Raw genomic sequence first — 19,501 nt, 5'->3', positions numbered from 1 at the left:
GCAACTCCAGACCTCTGCCAGTATGAAACTGTTTCCCACAGAGCTGAAATGCAGACTGTGTTCAGTACAGTTTGGCTTGGGCACATAAGGCCTCCTTTCCCACAACACCTCACTGTAAGATTAAAGAACTTCAGTTTAAAGCAACTTATCTAGATCACAAACAAAGCCAGATTTCCCAGTGAGCAGCAACTGGAAACACTGGTTTCTGTGTGAATTTACACAGCCAGGTAATTCTCAACAGGTAAACTTCAGGGAAGCATTAAAGAAAATTGATATTCTTGCAAGTATTGAAACTTCTGCATGTTTGAAGGGGAACTTATTCACATGCTGTTTTGCCAGTGAGGGAATAATCTGGGGAGAATTTTACACATTCCTTCCTTCTGGCTCTTCCTCACTGAGGAGAATAAGAACAGAAAGTGCTCATTTAACAAAGGGAAACTTATGAACTATGAGAAAGTGGAGGCACGCGCTGTGCTTGTTCCAGACAAAGTAAGTCTCCTTTTACTGATAAACAAACTGGATGAAATTGCTAATTACAGCCTGGAGCTACAAGGACTTTCACAAGCACCAACGTGCTGCAGCCTGACCACCTGTTCTCGACAGGAGGAACTGTTTCAACTCCAAAGGACAGACTGGAATTAGCATGGCTGCAACCTTTTATGAGGCCACAGCACTTCTCTGGCCATCAGATGAGTCTGATTAAAAGTGCTTTGATTCTGTTCTCCTTGCACAGACCTGGCGTGTTCCCAGCCTGACAGATTCTACTTCACAGGAGCTTTTGTTTCACTTTTACAACCCATTTAATAGCCTCAATTCCTAAAGAGATCCTTTAAGAACTAGAGTATGCTAACATAAAATATAACAACAGGAGACAACACAGCATTCTCTTTTGTAGCGCAGCACTTCTGCAGGCAGATACTTGTTCCTTTGTTAAGACTCCCATCCATCCTGCTTTCCTCCCTCCCAATTGCAATCTTACCCTGCGGGTGTGAGAAGCTTTTCAGTGCTGCACTGAAGGTCTGCAGAAATCCAGGATGCTTTGACTGAGGAACAGCATCAAGGCTTCCTGCTTAGACTGGCAACTGCATTAATTGCAGCTCTGATCCACTTCATGCTGACTGAGGTCTCTTCTTTATAAAAAGTATTACATTGAACTCAAAAATAAAAAAGCAAAGCTATATTTTAATATTCTGCTGGGATGGAATAAACTGCTGAAACACAAAAGCTCATGATGTATTTGTGTGTATTCTTGATTAAAGAGCTAGGAAGTGAGGCACGGACAGCCCTAACACTTATTTCACACTGTTCTGGGAATAGCAGGATGCTACATGACCTTGGTATAAACAAGGAGCCACCAGGGAAGGATAATTACTGCACAGTGCCCGGCTATCAAACTATACTATTGAACTGGCAACGTTTTATTTCTCCTAATAGTTCAAAGAACATTTGTTCCTGAAGGCTTTCGGAACAGCCTGGCAGGTAAAGCATCAGACTGGAGCCAAGAGGAGGAGATCTGTAATGGATTTTAAACTTACCTGCTGTGACCTTCAGACATTTATTTTATTTCTTGCTCTCTTATTAATACTTGATATTCATTCTTCAGAGTCCAGACTCTTCATGCAACAGTGAGTCCTGCTGGTACTCTCAGAACAATTTTGTTGTTACAAGAAGACTGATTAGAGACTTTTGAGTTAAGTAGAGGTTTTTACTTTCAAGTGTCATAGCGCCAGACTTGTAACTCAAGCTAACAGCAGAATATACAGAGGATATTCAACACAGTGAAACTCAAGCACCTGAACATTATGAGCCAGCACTGTACAGCCAGAGAATTCTTATGAAGTTTAACCCTGCACAAATGCTAACAACACACTGAAAAAATGCATTTTAGTGAACAAGAATACATAGGTCCAGGTTACAGAGTCAGGCCAGCTTTCCCCTTTCTGCTTCTCAGAGGACAGCCTTTCTTTGAATACTATCCAGAAAACAGGGAGCATTAATCTGCCAATTTGAATATATACTTAATAACTTAGCACAGATTTGATACATGTCCATTTAATGTCCGGATAAGCTCTCAATCTATAAAGAAACTAACAGAAGTCAACGAAATACTGATGACCTACAACTCACTGAAATAATTTAACACCTTTACAAGAACAGTTACAGTATGGCTATGAGCTGTACATTCCACCCGAAGCTCAAATGTTACTGCCAGCATTCTGGTATGCTTTATCCCTCCTTCCTGCACTACCCGTTGATGCGGTAATTCACGTGGATTTCAGGTTTGATGTCACACACCAGAGACAACAGCTGGGAGAGGACCACCTCACGGTTCTTCTGGAAGTTCTGCTGGATTACACTCATCTTTTCCTGGGTCTCCTTCTCGACTTCAGTAGTACAGCTGCCATGAGATCCAAGTGCCTAGAAATAGCAAAGGGAAGAGACAGCTTACGTGCAAGCTGTTTGACAAAGAAAACACTGACTGGTTCAATATTTTGGTGTTCTGTATTGCCTTGTTGCATCTCAACTATCTCTGCTGTGGAAATAACTGTGCTGGAAGAAATAGGAGTACACCTGGATTGTCCTCTCAGATTTTCCACAAAACATGTCCTAGCTTATCCTAACAGCCTACATCCTTTATCTTCTCTTACTCAGAGAATGTGCTCCATGTTTGGAGCACAAGCTTCTGAGAAATGCCTGAAGTTTTAGGAGAAAGTTTTTCACCCAGAGGGTGGTGAGGCACTGGAACAGGTTGCCCAAGGAGGCTGTGGATGCCCCATCCCTGGAGGCATTCGAGGCCAGGCTGGATGTGGCTCTGGGCAGCCTGATTTGCTGGTTGGCGACCCTGCACACAGCAGGGAGTTGGAACTGGATGAGCATTGTGGTCCTTTTCAACCCAGGCCATTCTATGATTCTAAGTCTGTACTGGTGACTGAAACTGGGAACCCCTGGGCATTACTATCATAGATAGCACAGATAAAGTAATACTTGTGATTTAGTTTAAGCTCAGACTTCAGATCACCTGGTTGCTTCTGTATTTTGTGAATCTTTCAAGGAACCTGACTCCTAAATATAATTGTGGTCCAGGTCACGTGCATCCCAAGGAGTGTCTTATAGCTCACAGTGTCTCCCTTGACCAGTAAGCAAGGGTAAGAGAAGTCCTGTTATATGTGGGTATACTGGAACTGCTGAATCACGGCCTGAACCTGATTGATCACCTGAGGTGAGCAATGAGTCAGCCACAGGAGCACAGGTGAAGGCAATTCACCTGTGCTGCAGGAAGGGGTGGAGCCTGGCTGCACCTCTCCTAGATCCATTTAAGAGCTGACTACCAGTGGGGAAGGATCTCTTTCTGGAAATCCCTCCTTTGGAGTTTTACAGCAGAGCCCAGGACATGAGTAAGCATTCTATCTATTTTCTTTTGGCTTAATAATGCTTAGTCAAACTCTCTGGTATGTTTCATAATTATAACATCTGTATATTCACTGATGGTACAGTAGGGAAAACATGGGCACAGAAATGCTGAGACAAGTAATACCCTGGGACTGAATTCAAAAACTTCTCTGGAGAAGAATAAGTAAACAGAAACAGCTGTCAAGCAGTGAATTCCACTTTTTAGCTTGGAATTGCTCACTATCACACACCTAGTGAACCAAGCTAATAAAGGATTTTAAAAATACTAATTACGCTGATTGGCAGGAGAAGTAATTACACAGGAGAACAGAGGACATGGTGTGCTAACGAGAAGAAGGACAGAAGGCAAGAGTTGCTAGATCAATTTCTGGAGATTTCAGAAGAAGTGGCAGGGGTGCACAGCAAGTGGAAACATTCTACCTGTGCAGGAAGGAGAGCTATGGCCCTCACCAGGAAAGGGGCCCTTGGTTCTGCACCTCTGAGGAACAACTCTTCTTACTCAAAATGAAAGGAAAATGAGAAACAGTAAGCAAAACTGCTGAGCGGAGCACAAGCCTTACAACTTCAGGAAGAGTTGTCTCCAAAGTAAGTTTCTACCAAGTGAGCATGATGGGAACCAGCTTGTCAGATGAAGAATCTGCTCAGTGTTTTCTGACATTGCTACACAAGCAGGTCTGGGGAGAGGGAGACCCATTAGGGCACCAGGCAGTATACGAGTTTAAGTTAATTCATTGCCAATTGATATCCCCAGGTCTTGGGATGCAGCACACCATGCTCTGATTCATTTCCACCGATCTCTCCAACATGTGACTGTGTATCAGCAGAAAGGAAGTAGACCTCTGGCAACATGTTCCACACTGAGGGCAGCTCTCAGGGCGAGGGGGCAGGACAGTAACAGTGTGATGTTGTGAACTAACCGCTGCTTCCTTGGCTTTGAATTCCTTCTCCCTCTGCAGGCGGTACTGCTCAATCTCCGCCTGGGCTTCTTCTTTTGCCTGCTTCAGCCTCCGATTCTTTCCTGTTTCCAAAAAACACACATATATGATAAAGAAAGCACTGCCAGCCTGCACCTCCACGCTGCTCCAGCTGCCTGCTGCACAACTACAACCCTACCAACCCCGCTCGGCAATGAGCTTCCTCCAGCCACAACTGGAGGCTCATCCAGCAGACACGTGAGACCACGTACGGATCTGGCTTTGCCCACAGGGCCACGCAACACCTCAGGGTGACCCCAAACAGCAGAAAGAACGTGAAATCCCAGCTTTCTTTCAGTCCAGCTGTGCAATGGTGAGAATCAACCGGCTGTCGCACGAACTTCCCTTCAGAACATCCCGCCACACCCTGCTATCACAGGGCCAGCCACAGCAATCGGCTCCTGCACGCTGAGGCCCAGCTCCCAACGCAGAGCCCTCGGGAAGCCTGATGAGGCCCGAGCCGGCCTTCCCAGAGCCCCACAGAGCCGTACTCACGCTTCCGGGCCTCGGCCACCTTCTCAGCAGCGCGCTTCTCGGCCTGCAGCAGCTGCTGGATGCCCTGCGACTGGCTCGCCATGGCGACCCTCCGCTCCCAGCCGACGTCTGACGTCACCGCGTCGCCACGTCACGTGACCAAGCCGCTAAGCCACGCCCCCCAGTGCGGTGCGTTCGTTAGGCCACGCCCCTCCGTTTCAAGCCACGCCCCCTCCGCGCCGTGCTGCCCGAGCGCTTTTTTGCCCTGTTCATTTTGTAAGAGAGACGAAAGATGCGAGGCAACGGAGAGATTCATTTATTTATTTTTTAATGGAGTGGCTTTTAACCAGTGTGGCAATTCGGCACGTTGCGGTGCTTAATATGAGTATAGTTAATATATCCATAAAATCATAGAATGGCCTGGGTTGAAAAGGACCACGATGATCATCGAGTTTCAACCCCCTGCTGTGTGCAGGGTCGCCAACCAAAAAGCACAGCTTAATGCTTAACTTAAGCTCAGTGCTTAACTTTACAATGAGAGCCCCAGCACTGCTGCCCAGAGCCGTGGGTGCCCATGGTAGGGGTAGAGCTGGGGGGTTTATGGTTCCTTCCAACCCAGCCATGCTGTGATGCTAATACAGGATGCTCTATGCATCCTATTAACCTGCCAGGAAGATCTGGTTCCCTCTGGGCTGATTTCCTGATCAAAGTGACTGTTCCCCCCCACTGTGCATGGTGACCCATAGCTATCCCTAACACCTCAGGGACACCCAGTAACCCCAGCCTTCCGTGAAGGTTCTGGCTTCACCCCATCCCAGCCCTCAGCCATCACATCCCAGTGGCAATATAAAGCCCTGGATGCGATTCCTTGACACTTTTTGGAGCATAAATCACCGTTATTGCCAGGGTGGAAATGGCAGCACCGAGGCAGTGACTCACATCCCCGCAGGGAGGGATTGGTGGTGGCTGTTCCACAGCTCCTGTTCCCCGTGATAGAAGGGACGTGAGACAATGAATCAAATGTGTATTTATAGAGTGGGATGAGTGCGTGACAGGGTGACCTTCAGCAGGGCCTGGAGATTAACAAAGTGGGGCTGTCAGCCTGGCCTAACGCTCAGCTCTGACCATCAATCTGAGTTTACATTAAGCCTGGGGATGGGCAGTGAGTGACCGTGGAGCAGGACCAGGCTTCTGCAAGGCAGATTGCACCATAGCAGAATAGCTTGGATGCCCTGCAGCTCATTGGTTGCAGAAATCAAACCACCAGGATGTAATTTTCCTCCTGGATGATTGGGATTTTCAGACTCGCTGCTCCCAAGATAAGCACACACTTTTCTGCTACCAGAAATATATGCTGGCTGTAATTGCATGAAGTTTTCAGGGAGAAATCCCTCCACCAGTACAGCTCTGGGTGGGCAGAAACCACACGATGAGTTTTTGACAGTTTCACTTCGATGCTGAACGGATGAGGCGACAACAGTTTGCATTTAAAGCAACGCTTCCTTTGGTCGTGCTGCTTTTTTTTGTTCCAAATCCAACCGAAGCCTCATGGTGTGGGTCACACGAAACACTTGTGAATGTCAGAGTGTTCTGATCCACTTCTCACTTCACGCTGCAAACAACCATTTCTGACTGCGAAGGGTGGATTCCCAGCTCTCAGCTCTCCCAGCTCTCAGCCCTGTATTGGCATTCAGAAAAGAAACGCTTCCATGACTCCAGCTACAGGCAATGGCTTTATAATTAAGCAGCACCACGAGTGCTTCTGAACTTGTCTTTTCTTCCCTCAAGATTCATTGTAACAAGCTTGTCGCTGGCTATTACAGCATAAGGGCTGCTGTTGCAGCTGGCACCCACATCGCTCTATTTGCCTGGTGCTGGTTTCTTACACCACAAACTCAGCTCGTCCTCATTTTCTTGTAGCACACGTTCACAGTGGAGGTCTGGTGAAGCAGCACAGGGGAAGTTTAGCAGTATTTCAGAGATGCAGCAGGTTGGTGGGGATGGCTGGGAAGCAGGGAGTGCTGTTCTGCATGGTGCAGACTGGGCAAAAGCATTTCATCTCTCTTTGGTACCTTCACAGATCATTTCAATGAAATTAAATATATTTTTTGCTTAATCCTTTTGTTTTTCTCCCCCCCCAAAGATTTGTTTTCCTGCCAGCCTGGGAGGCTGATTTTCATCTCAGAGTGCAGTCTGCTGCTTTCCTGCTTTGTTCTGTGCTGGATTCTATCTTCAGGCGTGTGCTAAAGCGGGTTCTGAATCAATAACTCAGAAGATGCTGCTGGAATTGGGAAGGAAAGAAAAAACTGATCTCCCTTGTCTTTGTTTTCCTTTTTCTTTCTAAACATAAAAAACATACACAACATCTTCTGATCCTCCAGCCGTGCAGCATTCCGAGACGTTTCATGAGGAATGAGATTTTAAACTGTTTGGCTTCTTTCCAGATCAGGTAATTACATCTCTTCTCTTTAACCCCCCCCCTCCGCACTTTCAGCTGGATGTTGTTACTCTCCATTCCCCAACTTTTTTGGTTTTGCTCTGCAATTGTCTGTTCTTTTAAAATGGTTTTGTCTTCGTCACCTGGGAACTGAGCTGGTTTCTCTCTTCTGAGCTTTAATTCATTAACACAAACCACTGAGGCACTGAGACGTCGCAACTGTTCGCCGTTGATAAATGATTGTTGTTGAGGGTTTAGAAACTACCCATGAATAATTAACTGTGATTCATAGTTCGAGGGCAATATTTCAAGTTTATGAGCTGAGTACTACAAATCCAAGCACAACAGAGCGATGGAATTTACAGAGAAAAATCGACCAAAGTGTACAAATCAGTGCTGCCCCACTGGACCTGACTTACACCAAATGCTTGGCCCCAGCGTCCCAAAGTAAGAATGAATATTTCATTTTGGTTTTTGTTTTCTTTCTGATTGAGAGCAATCCAAAGCCTACAATGGCACAGTTGTGGTGATAGACTCATAGAATCATAGAACCACAGAGCCATAGAATGGCCTGGGTTGAAAAGGGTCTTAATGATCATACAATTTCAATCTCCCTGCTATGTGCAGGGTCACCAAACAGCAGACCAGGCTGCCCAGAACCACATCCAGCCTGGCCTTGAATGCCCCCAGGGATGGGGCATCCACAACCTCCTTGGGCACAGAATCATTGAGTTTGGGAAAGACTGCTACAGTCATACAGTCCAACCACCAGCCCATCCCATGCCTGCTGGCTGTGTCCCTGCTAAATCAACCAGGAGAATGGCCTTAGAGCATGAGAATATAAGAGCAGAGGAAGCTGGGGACTCTGATTCTGTATTTGTTTGTTGTGATGGAATGTCAGCAGAACGTATTCATTTCCTTGTGTGCAAGAAATCTCCGTTTGTATTTCCTTGACATCTCCCAGTGTCCATTCGATATCAGGGCTTGAGTGTCCTCTGCAAGGGATGTGACTGGGAGGCTCAATGCCTGGAAGCAGCCAATGCTCCTGCTGGTGATGCTGCTTTGCACCTGGTGCTTGCAAATCCATCGGTGTCCTGGCACTGGGAGCTCCCATGTCCTCTTGTCACAGCAGCCACGGCCACACAGGCTGCCTGGACCAGGAGCTGAGACACAATGACAGCAAAACCATGTTATACATAGATAACATGCAGTGCCGAAGCTTTGACTGCTGAAGGCAACTATCACTTCTTATCAGCTTCTGTGAGAACACAGGTGTTATCAGCTGGGAGGAACCCCCTGCTCAGTCTTTTCCCTTCTGTAAAACCTCTCCTTTCTTTGCAGTCTGACTTCCTCTGCCCCAAACCACTGAGTGATGTCAGTGTGAAGCCACTGCTTTCAGGCTCTGCATTCCAGTGATGGATGAAATAAACTCAATGTGTATCTATTGCTCTGTGCTTTGAGAGGTGTTTGAATAAGTGACAGACTGCAGCGTAAGTCTCATTCATTACCAGCTTTGCTCAAAAACATCAAGTGTCTGAGGACTCTCTTTCATTAGGATGCTCATTAGAGGCTCTGGAGGATTGGAAGAGATATGCTGTGATGCCAACACAAACCCATGCAGCCTGCTGATGCCAGCGCTGAGCTGAGAGCTCTGGGTGCTGGGGGATGTTTCTCCAATGAGAGACACCAGGCAGCTCCTGCAGCTCCACCAACAGCCTGCTGCTCTCACTTGGCAAAGCCCCACACCTCTTTTTGCCTCCCAGTTACTGCAGAATCAAATCCACTCAGATTACCTGAGTTACCCCTTTTTTCTCTCATTGCCCTTCCCTCCCCAGACCCAAACCCAGCTCTGCTCCACTCCCTTTAATTGCCATTTGCAGGACAGCTCTCAGCTGCAAGGCAAAAAGAAAAGTCCATCTATTTTCTCCCCACTCATCCATCAGTTTCTCCCAGTGACAAGCTTGCTGCTGCCAGGAGGGCTCTTCAGCATCTGGCTACTATGGAGCGAGCCCAGGGCCATTTGGTTTGCTGCAATCATCTGCTTAATTGGGTAATGGGCAGGGCATGAGAGCTGAGCTGCATGACATGTAATGAAATTGGAGTTCAGGAGGTTTCAGGACATTAACAGCGTGATTAACCTGCAACAACCACAATAACAACTTGATTATCCAGAACAATAAATCATCTCACATAGGTGGCCTGGGGTTTGCCTTGCTTGGGTGTTGTTTTGTGTTTGTTTGTTTTTTTCATCTTGGAAAGCCATGAGTATATCTGCGAGATTATAACAAATTTGTGGAGTAATACCCAGGATAAGACCAAAAGCACTTCATTAAACTCTATTTTAGGAACGCAGATGATGGAGAAGGGGAAGCCTGCTAGCTTTTAGGCCTTTAGGATGAGGACACGAGCCATGCAACAGCTTTCATCCTATTTCCCTGCCCCTCCTCACCACAACATACTGGCCAGTCCTTTTTCAGAGGACTTTGAGACAGACATTTCTGGGTCTGAAGCCATACGGCTCCGGGCATGAAGGGCATGGGCAGGAGCAATGCATAACCCATGGGGTGAGCTGAGCTGCAGAGCCCCTGCGTCCCAACTGCCCCATCAGCCCAGCTGGCTCCTGCACTCCTCTCTGTGCAAACAAGGAGGGCTACATCAGTTTCAGAGCAGAGCTGATCTTGCTGCCAGGCATCTCCTGGGTAGGGTCTCATCTCTGTACTCCTGTCCATTGGTTGATTCACACCACAACACAGCAGGTACATCTCCAGGCCCTCTGGTGCCTAAGGAGAGGTGCAGCTGCTCCTTGGACCGAGGTTAGATGCTGAGCAGAAGCCTGGGTGGGCAGATGCGACCGGAAGCACCAAGCACTGCAATCCAAAGGCCATAGATCCATAGACCTGGGTCCAGTTCTCCAGCTCTTCCCTGGGACCCTTCCCAGCACAGCCTCAGCTCACTGCCAGGAACAATCCATTATCTCAGTGACAAGACACGGGGTCCCAAGAGAGATGTTACAAATCCATCTTGCAGAAAAGAACATGATATACGAGCACAGGGCATCACTGAGAGCATTCCTGGCCCATCAGCACAGTGAGCAGAACTGCTGTGACTGTGGTGTAGCTCTGTGCTCACCCCCAACCTCACCTGAGCTCCAGCAGTGCACATCAGCGCAGCCTGTTGATGTCAGTAGGATTCCACAGCAATCCTAAAGCCTGTGGCAGAGCAATGCTCCCGTGAGAACTCCTTTGCTGGCTCAGGTTTAGAAGCACCACTCGTGGTTTGTCAGCGTGCTCTGTCCCCACCTCAGGTTTTCTGCTGCGTGGATCTTTTCCCTTCCTTTTGCAATCAATATGTCTGGGCTTAGAAAGATGATAGTGAGGAGTTCAGCAGCCAGCTCAGATGGCAATGCAATGCTGCAGCACTGCTGTTTGGTTTGTGTCTACCTATCGTTGGAAGAACAGACTCCAAAGGTGTGCATGCATGGGGTTTTCAGTGGCTTTGAGGTTTCCCCTTTGAGACAAAAGGACTCAGTAGTATCAGATGCCTCCACTGATTGCACCTTGCAAACAAAGCAGAATTTGCAGCCTTTTACTTCTGTGGCTGGTGACCTTTATAGTCTGGATATAACATTGGTGGGATGCCAGTGTAATGACATTGGGGTCTCAGCATGGTAAGCTGTGTATTAAAGGATGGATGGCCAAATTATCCACTGCTGCATTAGTGGGAGCTGATTTATGCAGCAAAGTGGTGCAGCCAATGGGAGGTCAGACGTGCATAAAAATAGAAACTCTTCCCACCTTCACTGCATGCATGAAGCATTAAATAAGGACTGACCCTCAGAAAGAGGCTTTGGGTGATCTTGCAGCTTCAACAGTCAAATCTATTTGTCTGCAGCTTTTGCATATCAATTCCCCCAAGTCTTCCATGGTTTGGTTTTGAACCATGGATAGAAAAGGTTCACTGGCACCCAGTGCCAGCAGGAGTGTGTCTTTGGAGGCGAGATATGCCAGCAGCCCTGTATTGCCTGATGCTTGCAATTCCCTGCCAGGGTTGAGCCCAGCAGTACCAGTGCCATTCAGCCTCAGCCTCCGTCCCTCAGGTCTCAGATCTGCAGGCCCAGCTGATGGAGCAGGCAGTACTCCCTTGGAGCAGAGCACACAAAGCCTGCCTGGCTCCAGCAGCACAGCCCGGCTGGGTACCGCCGTGCTGGGATCTTCTGTCCAACAGAAAAGACAAGAAAGTGAATTTGTGATAAAAAGGGGAAGAAAAAAAAAACAAACAAACCATGAGAACTTTGGCTTTGCAATCTCATCCCGCTGCAGGGCAGGGCTCTGCCAAAGCTCAGGCTCAGCTCTGTTTCAGCTGGCCCAGCAAGGAGGATGATATCAAAGTTCCTACCCATAGGAACCTGTGCCCTTGGCTGCAGGAAACATGTCAGGCTGCCGTTACTGATACTGAATAACAGCTGTGATGGGTAAAGCATCCCCTTCAGTTCTGGTCAGAGTTTATTGGTGTACGATGCCTAAGCCCTGGGATTGTGTTGTTTTTCTGCAGTGCTCCAGGAGATCAGCTTCAGAATTACACATGTGCACATCCCTGCTACATGCAAACTTGGAATCGTGTTCAGTAACGGGTGATTTAAACCCTGCATGTCCTTCATTTCATGTGCTATGATGGGAAGGGGACTGCTCCCACAGTGCGTGGTTGCTAGGTAATTTCCTTCATTCTTAATGAAGAAGTTTGTCATCAACTCCAAACGTTTAATATATACCAAGTGTATCTATGTATACACACACATCCATCCCCTTCCTCCTCTCCCTTTAATTTAGGGAGTATCTCATTCAGGGCTGACACGCTGAACAAATTGCATCTGCCTCACTGAAATGCCCCACGTATTTCATTACAAAAGACTCTGACTCCCCTCCTTAAGCCCCTTTCCCATGAATGATGACTGGTATTTAAATGAGCATTTTCTGGAGCGTTCCGTTCACTTTAATTAAAAGCTAATATTTATTGAGCCAGGCAGATGTGCTCTACACCAAAAGTCTCCTGTTCTGCATTGCCAGCGTGTTCCACAGCAACCAGCATGTAAGCACCACCAAACTGGAGTAAGTACTATTGATTGTGCCTCTAATAGGGGATATGATTCTAAGGGACTCGCGGGAGCGGGCTATTCAAGCTCATTTTATTTATTGATTGAGGCAACAGAGGCTGTAATCACACGTGGAAGCACGCAGCCATTTGTCATGCAGCGCGCATTAGGAAGGCGTACCCAATGGCACGGAGTGGAACCAAGTGAGGGCATCCCTTTCTCATCATCCCACGGCACACAGAGCTGCCCCATTACCCCCCATTGCCACCTCCTCCTGCACGCTGCCAATCGCAGCCCCTCGGTGGTGGTTTTGGCCGTTCCTCCTTTCGCCTCTCCATGCTTTGCTCCTTGGTGCTCTTCTCACCTCGCTGTGAATTTCCACCACAGGTGCTTGAGCAGTTCTGTGCCTTTCTCTTCCCCATTAAATCAAGGAGTACTCAATCAGTCCTGCCTGCTCCTTGTCACATCGTTAGCCGCGTTGACTTTTATGCTATTTCCCACTTAAATCTGGGCTTCGAGTGTTTTCTCTCTCCAGTCTGCTCTGAAGCAGAGCGAGTTGTGGATCAAATAAGAGTGCCACTTCAGGAGGGCACGGGGTGCTCAGCCCTGCTGTGCTGTGGGAGCTGCAGCCTCAGCCTGCAGTGCCCTCAGTGAGGACTGAATGTGCTCGTGCCAAACTTGCTGCTGTCGGGAGGTGCATTGATTGAAATTAACCCAGAGGAGCGTGCAGGAAGGGCACATACTGAGCCCAGCAGGCTGTGGGCACCACCACAATAAAGGAGGAAGGGGAAAAGGATGGTGGTGCTGAGCACTTGGCACTCCTGTGTCCTCAGTAACACAGAAGGGGCTCACAAACTGCAGAGGGAGATTGACCTAAAATGAGTTTGGGCTAAATCCCTGCTGGGGTAACTGCATGCATTGCCACCTGCATGGATCGTGCAGCTTCAGCAGCTGCTTGCTTCTGTGCAATGAGCCTGGGGAGGGCTGGAGCCCTGCTGCTGGGCTGAGGTTGCTCTGCAAGCCTCCTGCTGTGCGTGGGGCAGAGGAAGGATCAGGAGCTGCCTCTCTCCCTGCCCATCTCTTGGCAGCTCTCCTCCTCCATCATCCCCAGGAGCTCTGGTGCCAAGTTTTTATGCAAAGCAGGAACAGCTCGTTAGCCGATGTCCAAAATCCTTCTCTCTTGATGTTAAAACGCAGCAACTGTGGAACTGAACAGAATGTTCTGGTCAGGTTAACACTTCGTACAGGTACAAACTGGCTGAGAGCTGCAGAGCACCGAGGAAGGAACTGATTCCATCTGCACGCTGTGTCAGCCTGAAAACTGGGAGAGGAGCCCAGGCATCCTCACCTGAACAGCTCCCAGCAGTGCAAGGTGGGATGGGCAAGGACTGTAGCTTTATATTTTTTGCATTTCTTTTATTCTGAAGGGCTCCAAAGGTTACAGAAGTGGCACCTCTACAATTGAGTCCTGCACTGGGAGCAAGGATTTGATCGCTTCTCTTTTGCTTATGCGATCTAAAGATTGTTTTTGGCTGTCTGCTGATGGGCTGTGGTGGAAAGCAGAGCATAGGATATATAACTGCAGGATTTATCAGATAGACCAGCACTTAACATATCCCTGCTCAATGCATCCCATTACATCTCCTCTCCCTCCTCCCTGTCTCATTCAGGGTACCATTAACCTGACAGCATTACTCCAGGCTTTGCTCACAGCACAGAATTAAGTCAAAGCTGAGCACCAGCTGCTTGAGATGCAGCAAAATTCATCTCTGCTTTCCATTAGCGGGGAGCCACAAACAGGAACGAGGCAACAAGTAACTCATGGAGGAAAGCTACAAAATTAAATCTGTTGTACCAAAGAGAGGAAGATTTAGACCAGAAGAGAAAGCATTCACTGCACAGGTCCCTGCTGTCATCCCTGAGCTCCAGCAAGGGCGAGGTGATGGGGAGGAGCAGCTGCCATGCAGCTGTCCAGGTGAGCAGCTGTTCTAAACGCACTGCAAAGTCTGTTGCCCTAATACAGCTCAGGCTGAATGAAGGTGTTTTTATTCTGGGCTAAATGAGGCGTTCTCATGTCAGCCAGTAAATGACCTCGTGTAATCCAGCTGCTGCCTCCTGCTGAGGCAATGGCTGCACTTGGGGGGAGATGGGAGCATCTCCCAGCGATGTCTGCAGAGAGGCTCCAGCTTGGGGATGCAAGAAGCAGCCACCAGTGGTCCCATTGGCTGAGCCCAGCTCCAGCATTTGGCTCGGTTGCAATGGGCAACTTAGCAGCAGCAAGCCTGGGGCTGAGCCCTCCTTCCTCCCCTCCCCAGATGGCAGCATCTCCTCCTTCTTCAAGGCATCCTGCACTGCTTTGTGGATGCAGGTTTGGGAGCAAAAGACCCCAGAGGCTGTGCATGCTGCTTCATGCTCAATAGGGAGACTTTATTCTCTGGCTTCTGTATAAAAAATAAAAATAAAAAGCAAAGCCACAGCATCCTTTGGCATAACAGTCCTGGTGCTTTCACTCTTAGCACCAAAATGCATGTAGGTCAGGTGCTGCCGGGTGTAGGTCCATTCTCTCAGTGCAGATGTGACCCCATCCAGGTTTCTGTTATTCCCTCCTTTCCCTGCTTTGGCACATGATGTAAAACCCATGGCTGCTGTAACAGAAGTGATTTGGGTGTTCCCACAGCAGATCCTGCAGTAAAACCCTACTGAAGGCTGCAAAGGTGGTCAGCAGTGCTAACAGAACAGTGCAAGGGCCCACACCTCAACACCCCTTCTCCTCTGGTTGGCTCACAAGCAAAGTTGGCTCCTTATGCTTGCACAGGTTTTGTGCTGAGCAGTATTCAGGTTGGGTATTTAAGCTCAGGCCCTGCCCTGAGCACCCAGCTGCTTGTCCAGTGCTGCAGTTCTCCATCCTTGTGCACAGGTGATAGGAATCATGTAGTTCAATGCTAGTCTGAAATAAAGATTCATGTTGAAAATGAGTGAAAGATGAACCATACAATCATAGAATGGCCTGGGTTGAAAAGGACCACAGTGCTCATCCAGTTCCAACCCCCTGCTGTGTGCAGGTCACCAACCAGCAGCCCAGGCTGCCCAGAGCCACATCCAGCCTGGCCTTGAATGCCTGCAGGGATGGGGCATCCACAGCCTCCTTGGGCAACCTGTTCCAGTGCCTCACCACCCTCTGGCTGAAAAACTTCTTCCTATATCCGACCTTCCTATATCCGACCTAAACCTCCCCTGTCTCAGTTTAAAACCATTCCCCCTTGTCGTATCACTATCCACCCTCGTAAAGAGAAGTGATGCACCGAAAGTTTACACCGAGGAAACTCCATAGGAGGAAGGGGAGTGGGATCCGTGCCTGGCTGCTGTGTGGGAGCAGTGCTGGCAGCAAGGCTGCCGGGCTCCATGTCACAGACATCCTGCCACAGGGAAGAGAACAAATATTTGAAAATGTAATCAGTCACCGGGGAGCTGTGACAGGATTAAACGATGACATAACACGCTTGTCTTGTCTCTGCTGCCTGCGCTAATGAGCATGATTTGAGAGCATTAGAGATGTATCCACGGGCATTACTGCGTGCGAGTCGGGGGATCACAGCCTTAATTAGTCTCATTCCATGGCAGCTGCCACTTGCCTGCCCGGTGCAGGCAGTGCTGTGTGTGCTCTGGGGCTGGGCAGGCACTGCGCTGCACTGTGCTGCGCCGTGGGGCACATCTCTACGTGGGATGCTGCTGTGGGAATGAATAAGGCAGAGGTCAGCATGCAGAGATTTACGTGAGGAGATGCAGAGGAGCATCTCGCAGCGTGGCCTCAGATGGCACCGCATTCACTTGGTAGAAGGAAATAAAATGACTGGTGTGATGGATGAGATGCCTGTGCCCTGCTGCGTTTAATCAGTGGCAGTGGGCATTTATTGCATTATATACTACCAATCAATAGCGATTAGTACCTCATTAACCTTTTCTTTTCTTTGGATTGTCTCCTTGCAGTGCTGGAACGGCACCGTCCCTCTGCCTCTTACAGCTTTGAGGGCTGCAGGAGATGAGAGCTGCTGCTCCTGGCGAGGATTGTGGTCCTGCAGAGCCCTCAGAGAGCAGCAGGGAGCAGCTCCCTCCTTTCTCAGCCACCAACCAACACAACCTTAAAGCAAATGCTTTCCCAAAATGGAATTGTTTTCACTTGAATCACTTTGACTTTGGGTTTTCATCCGTGGGAAAGCATTCTGATAGAGCCGAAACGAAACATTTCAGGTAATAGAGTGAAGTTATTGCTTTGTTTGATTTGGGTAACTTTTTACATAGGCAGTATCCAAATGTAATCCTATGGAAACGGTACGTCGTGGTGGTCTGGAGCAGAAATATTCATCTTCAATCTTCTGCACAATGGAAAACAACAAGGCTCCCACCTAGCTGACTGCTTCGGGCCGGGTTTGCTCACAGCAATGGCACCGAGCAACGTGAGCGCATTGATTTCTAGGCATGCAGCTGCTGAAGGCTGTAGGAAGCATCTGAGCTCCTGCCCTTCTCCATCTGAGCTCCTGTCGGCTGGGATGCATCAAACTGAACTGCGTCTGATTCAGGGTGGCACTGCCCTGTTGTGAGCAGAACACCTCTGTGCTCATAACAGCCCTCAGAAAATCCCCTCGATGGGACGGAGCACACATCTCTGCTGTGTGCAGCACCCAGCACAGAGGGAACCTGTGCTGAGTTCAGCTCCTGTGGTGCTGAGGAGCTGCTGCACCACAGTAAAAACTCACAGACTGTTTCTGTTGCTCGGAATGAAGCACTCAGTTAATTCTTGTCTGTGCTGAGGAGAGCACCTGCTCGAGCCCTGCAGACCAATGCAGGGACAGGGGATTGGGAGCCCATCTGCTAAACAGGGAATTAGCCAAGCTGAGTGCCAGCCATCCCCTGGTGCTCCCTTAAGGATCTGGGCAGCACAGCAGTTGTCGCTCCCTCGCTGCCCCTCCGAGCTCCATCCAACTCTGCAGCAGGGAATTCCCAACCAGAACGAAGTTTCCCCCTCTTCTTGCTATGCCACCTTTTAATTAGGAGCACAACTGCAGTGGGAACACACAGCTCACTGCTCAGAGTGCTGGAGAGCGATTACAGTGGATTAAAGTGGAAAGGTTAGGCAATTCATTCCTAGCCTAGCAAATGCTTTGGATTATTTGGTTCTTGAGAAAGGAAATAACACCTTTTCAGCTCTCGTTAGCTCCATGGTGCCCTGCTGTACAACCTGGGGCTGGATGCAAAGGGTGCAGGATCCAGTGGTGTTAGCTTAGGTCCTGCTGAGCCAGGGGTGAGCATGGATTCATCCTGCCTTTGTCACCCAAAGTACGGCTTCTATGAGCCATGCTGCCAGTGACTGTGAGCCCTGCTCAGTGCTGGGAGCTGTGGGAGGCATCACTCAGCACCAAAGGGCTGTGCCCAAGGGCTGGATGAGCCTTTTCCCCTCTGCTCCAAGCCTGTGCGCTGCTCTCAACTGTGTGGCTTAAGTGCTTAAAGCAGTGGGAAGGATAAAGCCCCTGGAAATTAATCTGCCTTGCTTCAAGGTTCTATGGGAAGATCTACATCTCTTCCTTCTCCAAGGAGAAGCAGCGGGTGTCCCCAGCTGGGCAGTATCAGGTGAAGGCCTGACTTGCACAGTGTCTGAAGAACAACGTGGGAGTGTTTTGTGAGTACCTGTCAGCAGAACTCGAGCAGTATTACATTCAGCCCTGCTCCAGAGCACTGCCCTGAGGGATGTCCAATGCAACAGCAGTGGGATGGGCAAACAGCCCCCAGCAGAACCCTCACAGCTGCAAGAAAATGGAATTCTTCCCAAGTGCAGCTCCTTATGTTGACTTTGCATCCATCTCTGTTGGGTAGCGTTGGGTTCAAGTCTTCAGCTTTGTGATAGATTCCAGAGTAACAGGATGTCAGAGAGCAAATCCCAGCGCCGAGGAGCTTTGGGTCATTGCATGGCAATGGTTCTGCAGTGCCAAGGAAGGCCTGGGCTGATGTGCTCGGTGTCTTGTAGGACAAAGCAAGGTTGGAGGCTCTCAGGCCCTGTGCTTGTGGGAATCATAGCATTTACACAGGCGAGCCCTCAGGAGGGTTTGCTAAGCATTAAAATCACAATTCAAAGACATGCAATACCTTGTTTGCCCTTCTCCTCTTGTTTAGCTGACGTGGGAGTGTTTTTGTTTTTACTCTCTTTCCTGTCATATTGTCCTTTTTTTTTTTTTTTTTTTTTTTTCCCCAGCAATGTTGACTGTTCCATCTGCTTATTTATCACCCACGGTTAGAACCTGAATTTCAATTACCAATCTGCTCTGTCGGGTTCTCTTTTAAGGAAGGCACTGAAAGCCCCAGCAAAGCCTTAACACGGAAAACTGCTTGTAATGCAGCTGTTAGAGCTTCTCCATCATATCATATCCACGAGCAAAATGAATACTTCTGCTATCAAGATGCATCTGATAAATTAGGTTTAGTCCTCCTTGACAGCAGCAGGTAGAAAGCACTTCAGCAAGGATAGAATGATTTTGAATGACTGATATGTAAAACATTCTTTGCTCTGGAGATGCAAAAGACAGTGAGAACTCATATAGTGAGAAATAATTTATCTAGAAAGTGGGGAAAACAGTCTCTGGGACAGTGAGGTTGGGTTGGATGCCAAGCTTGCCGTTGTGGGTTGTTTCAGAGCCAGCTACAGAGCATGTCCATCTCCATTCCACAGATCCTTTGTCCAAATCCCACCGTTATGGGATTAAAATGAAGCTCCTGCCAAAGTTCTCCACTGAATCACGGCTGAAGGGATGAATTCCAGTGCTACCCACATCTGGGTAACATCCTCCTGCCCAGAGCAATGGAAAAACCTCCAGGCGGGTCAGGTAACCGGGTCAGCAGGCTGAGCTCAGCCTGTAACCGATCCCACAGCACTGGGAGGGGTGGAGGTGCTGGGGGAGGCATCTGGTGCTGCTGAGGAACGGTTCTATTCCATTCACCCCACAGCGAGGGAGATCCATCCATACAACGAGCTGCTCACCGGTCTCAGCCTAAGAGCGGTCACCTCGCGGGCAGGGGGGCGGTAATTAGGGCCGCGTTAATTGCCGCGGGGCGGAGCTTGAGGGGGGT

At 48.7% G+C, this 19,501-nt stretch overlaps 1 protein-coding gene across 1 annotated transcript; it reads right to left on the bottom strand.

Annotated features, from left to right (window-relative positions):
* Window positions 1-1,684: 1,684 nt before the first annotated feature.
* Window positions 1,685-5,036, bottom strand: ATP6V1G1 (ATPase H+ transporting V1 subunit G1). Its single transcript, XM_031601576.2, has 3 exons — window positions 4,881-5,036; window positions 4,329-4,429; window positions 1,685-2,418 (listed from the first exon to the last, which is right to left on the bottom strand). Exons 1-3 carry the CDS (start codon window positions 4,960-4,962, stop codon window positions 2,245-2,247), a joined length of 357 nt encoding a protein of 118 aa, XP_031457436.1. The 5' UTR covers window positions 4,963-5,036; the 3' UTR covers window positions 1,685-2,244.
* Window positions 5,037-19,501: the final 14,465 nt, after the last annotated feature.

The sequence above is a fragment of the Phasianus colchicus genome, chromosome 19 (genome assembly GCF_987193195.1).
Source record: "Phasianus colchicus chromosome 19, bPhaCol1.hap1.1, whole genome shotgun sequence".
NCBI classification, from domain to species: Eukaryota; Metazoa; Chordata; class Aves; order Galliformes; family Phasianidae; genus Phasianus; species Phasianus colchicus.
This window is presented reverse-complemented; position numbering and strand designations above follow the sequence as displayed.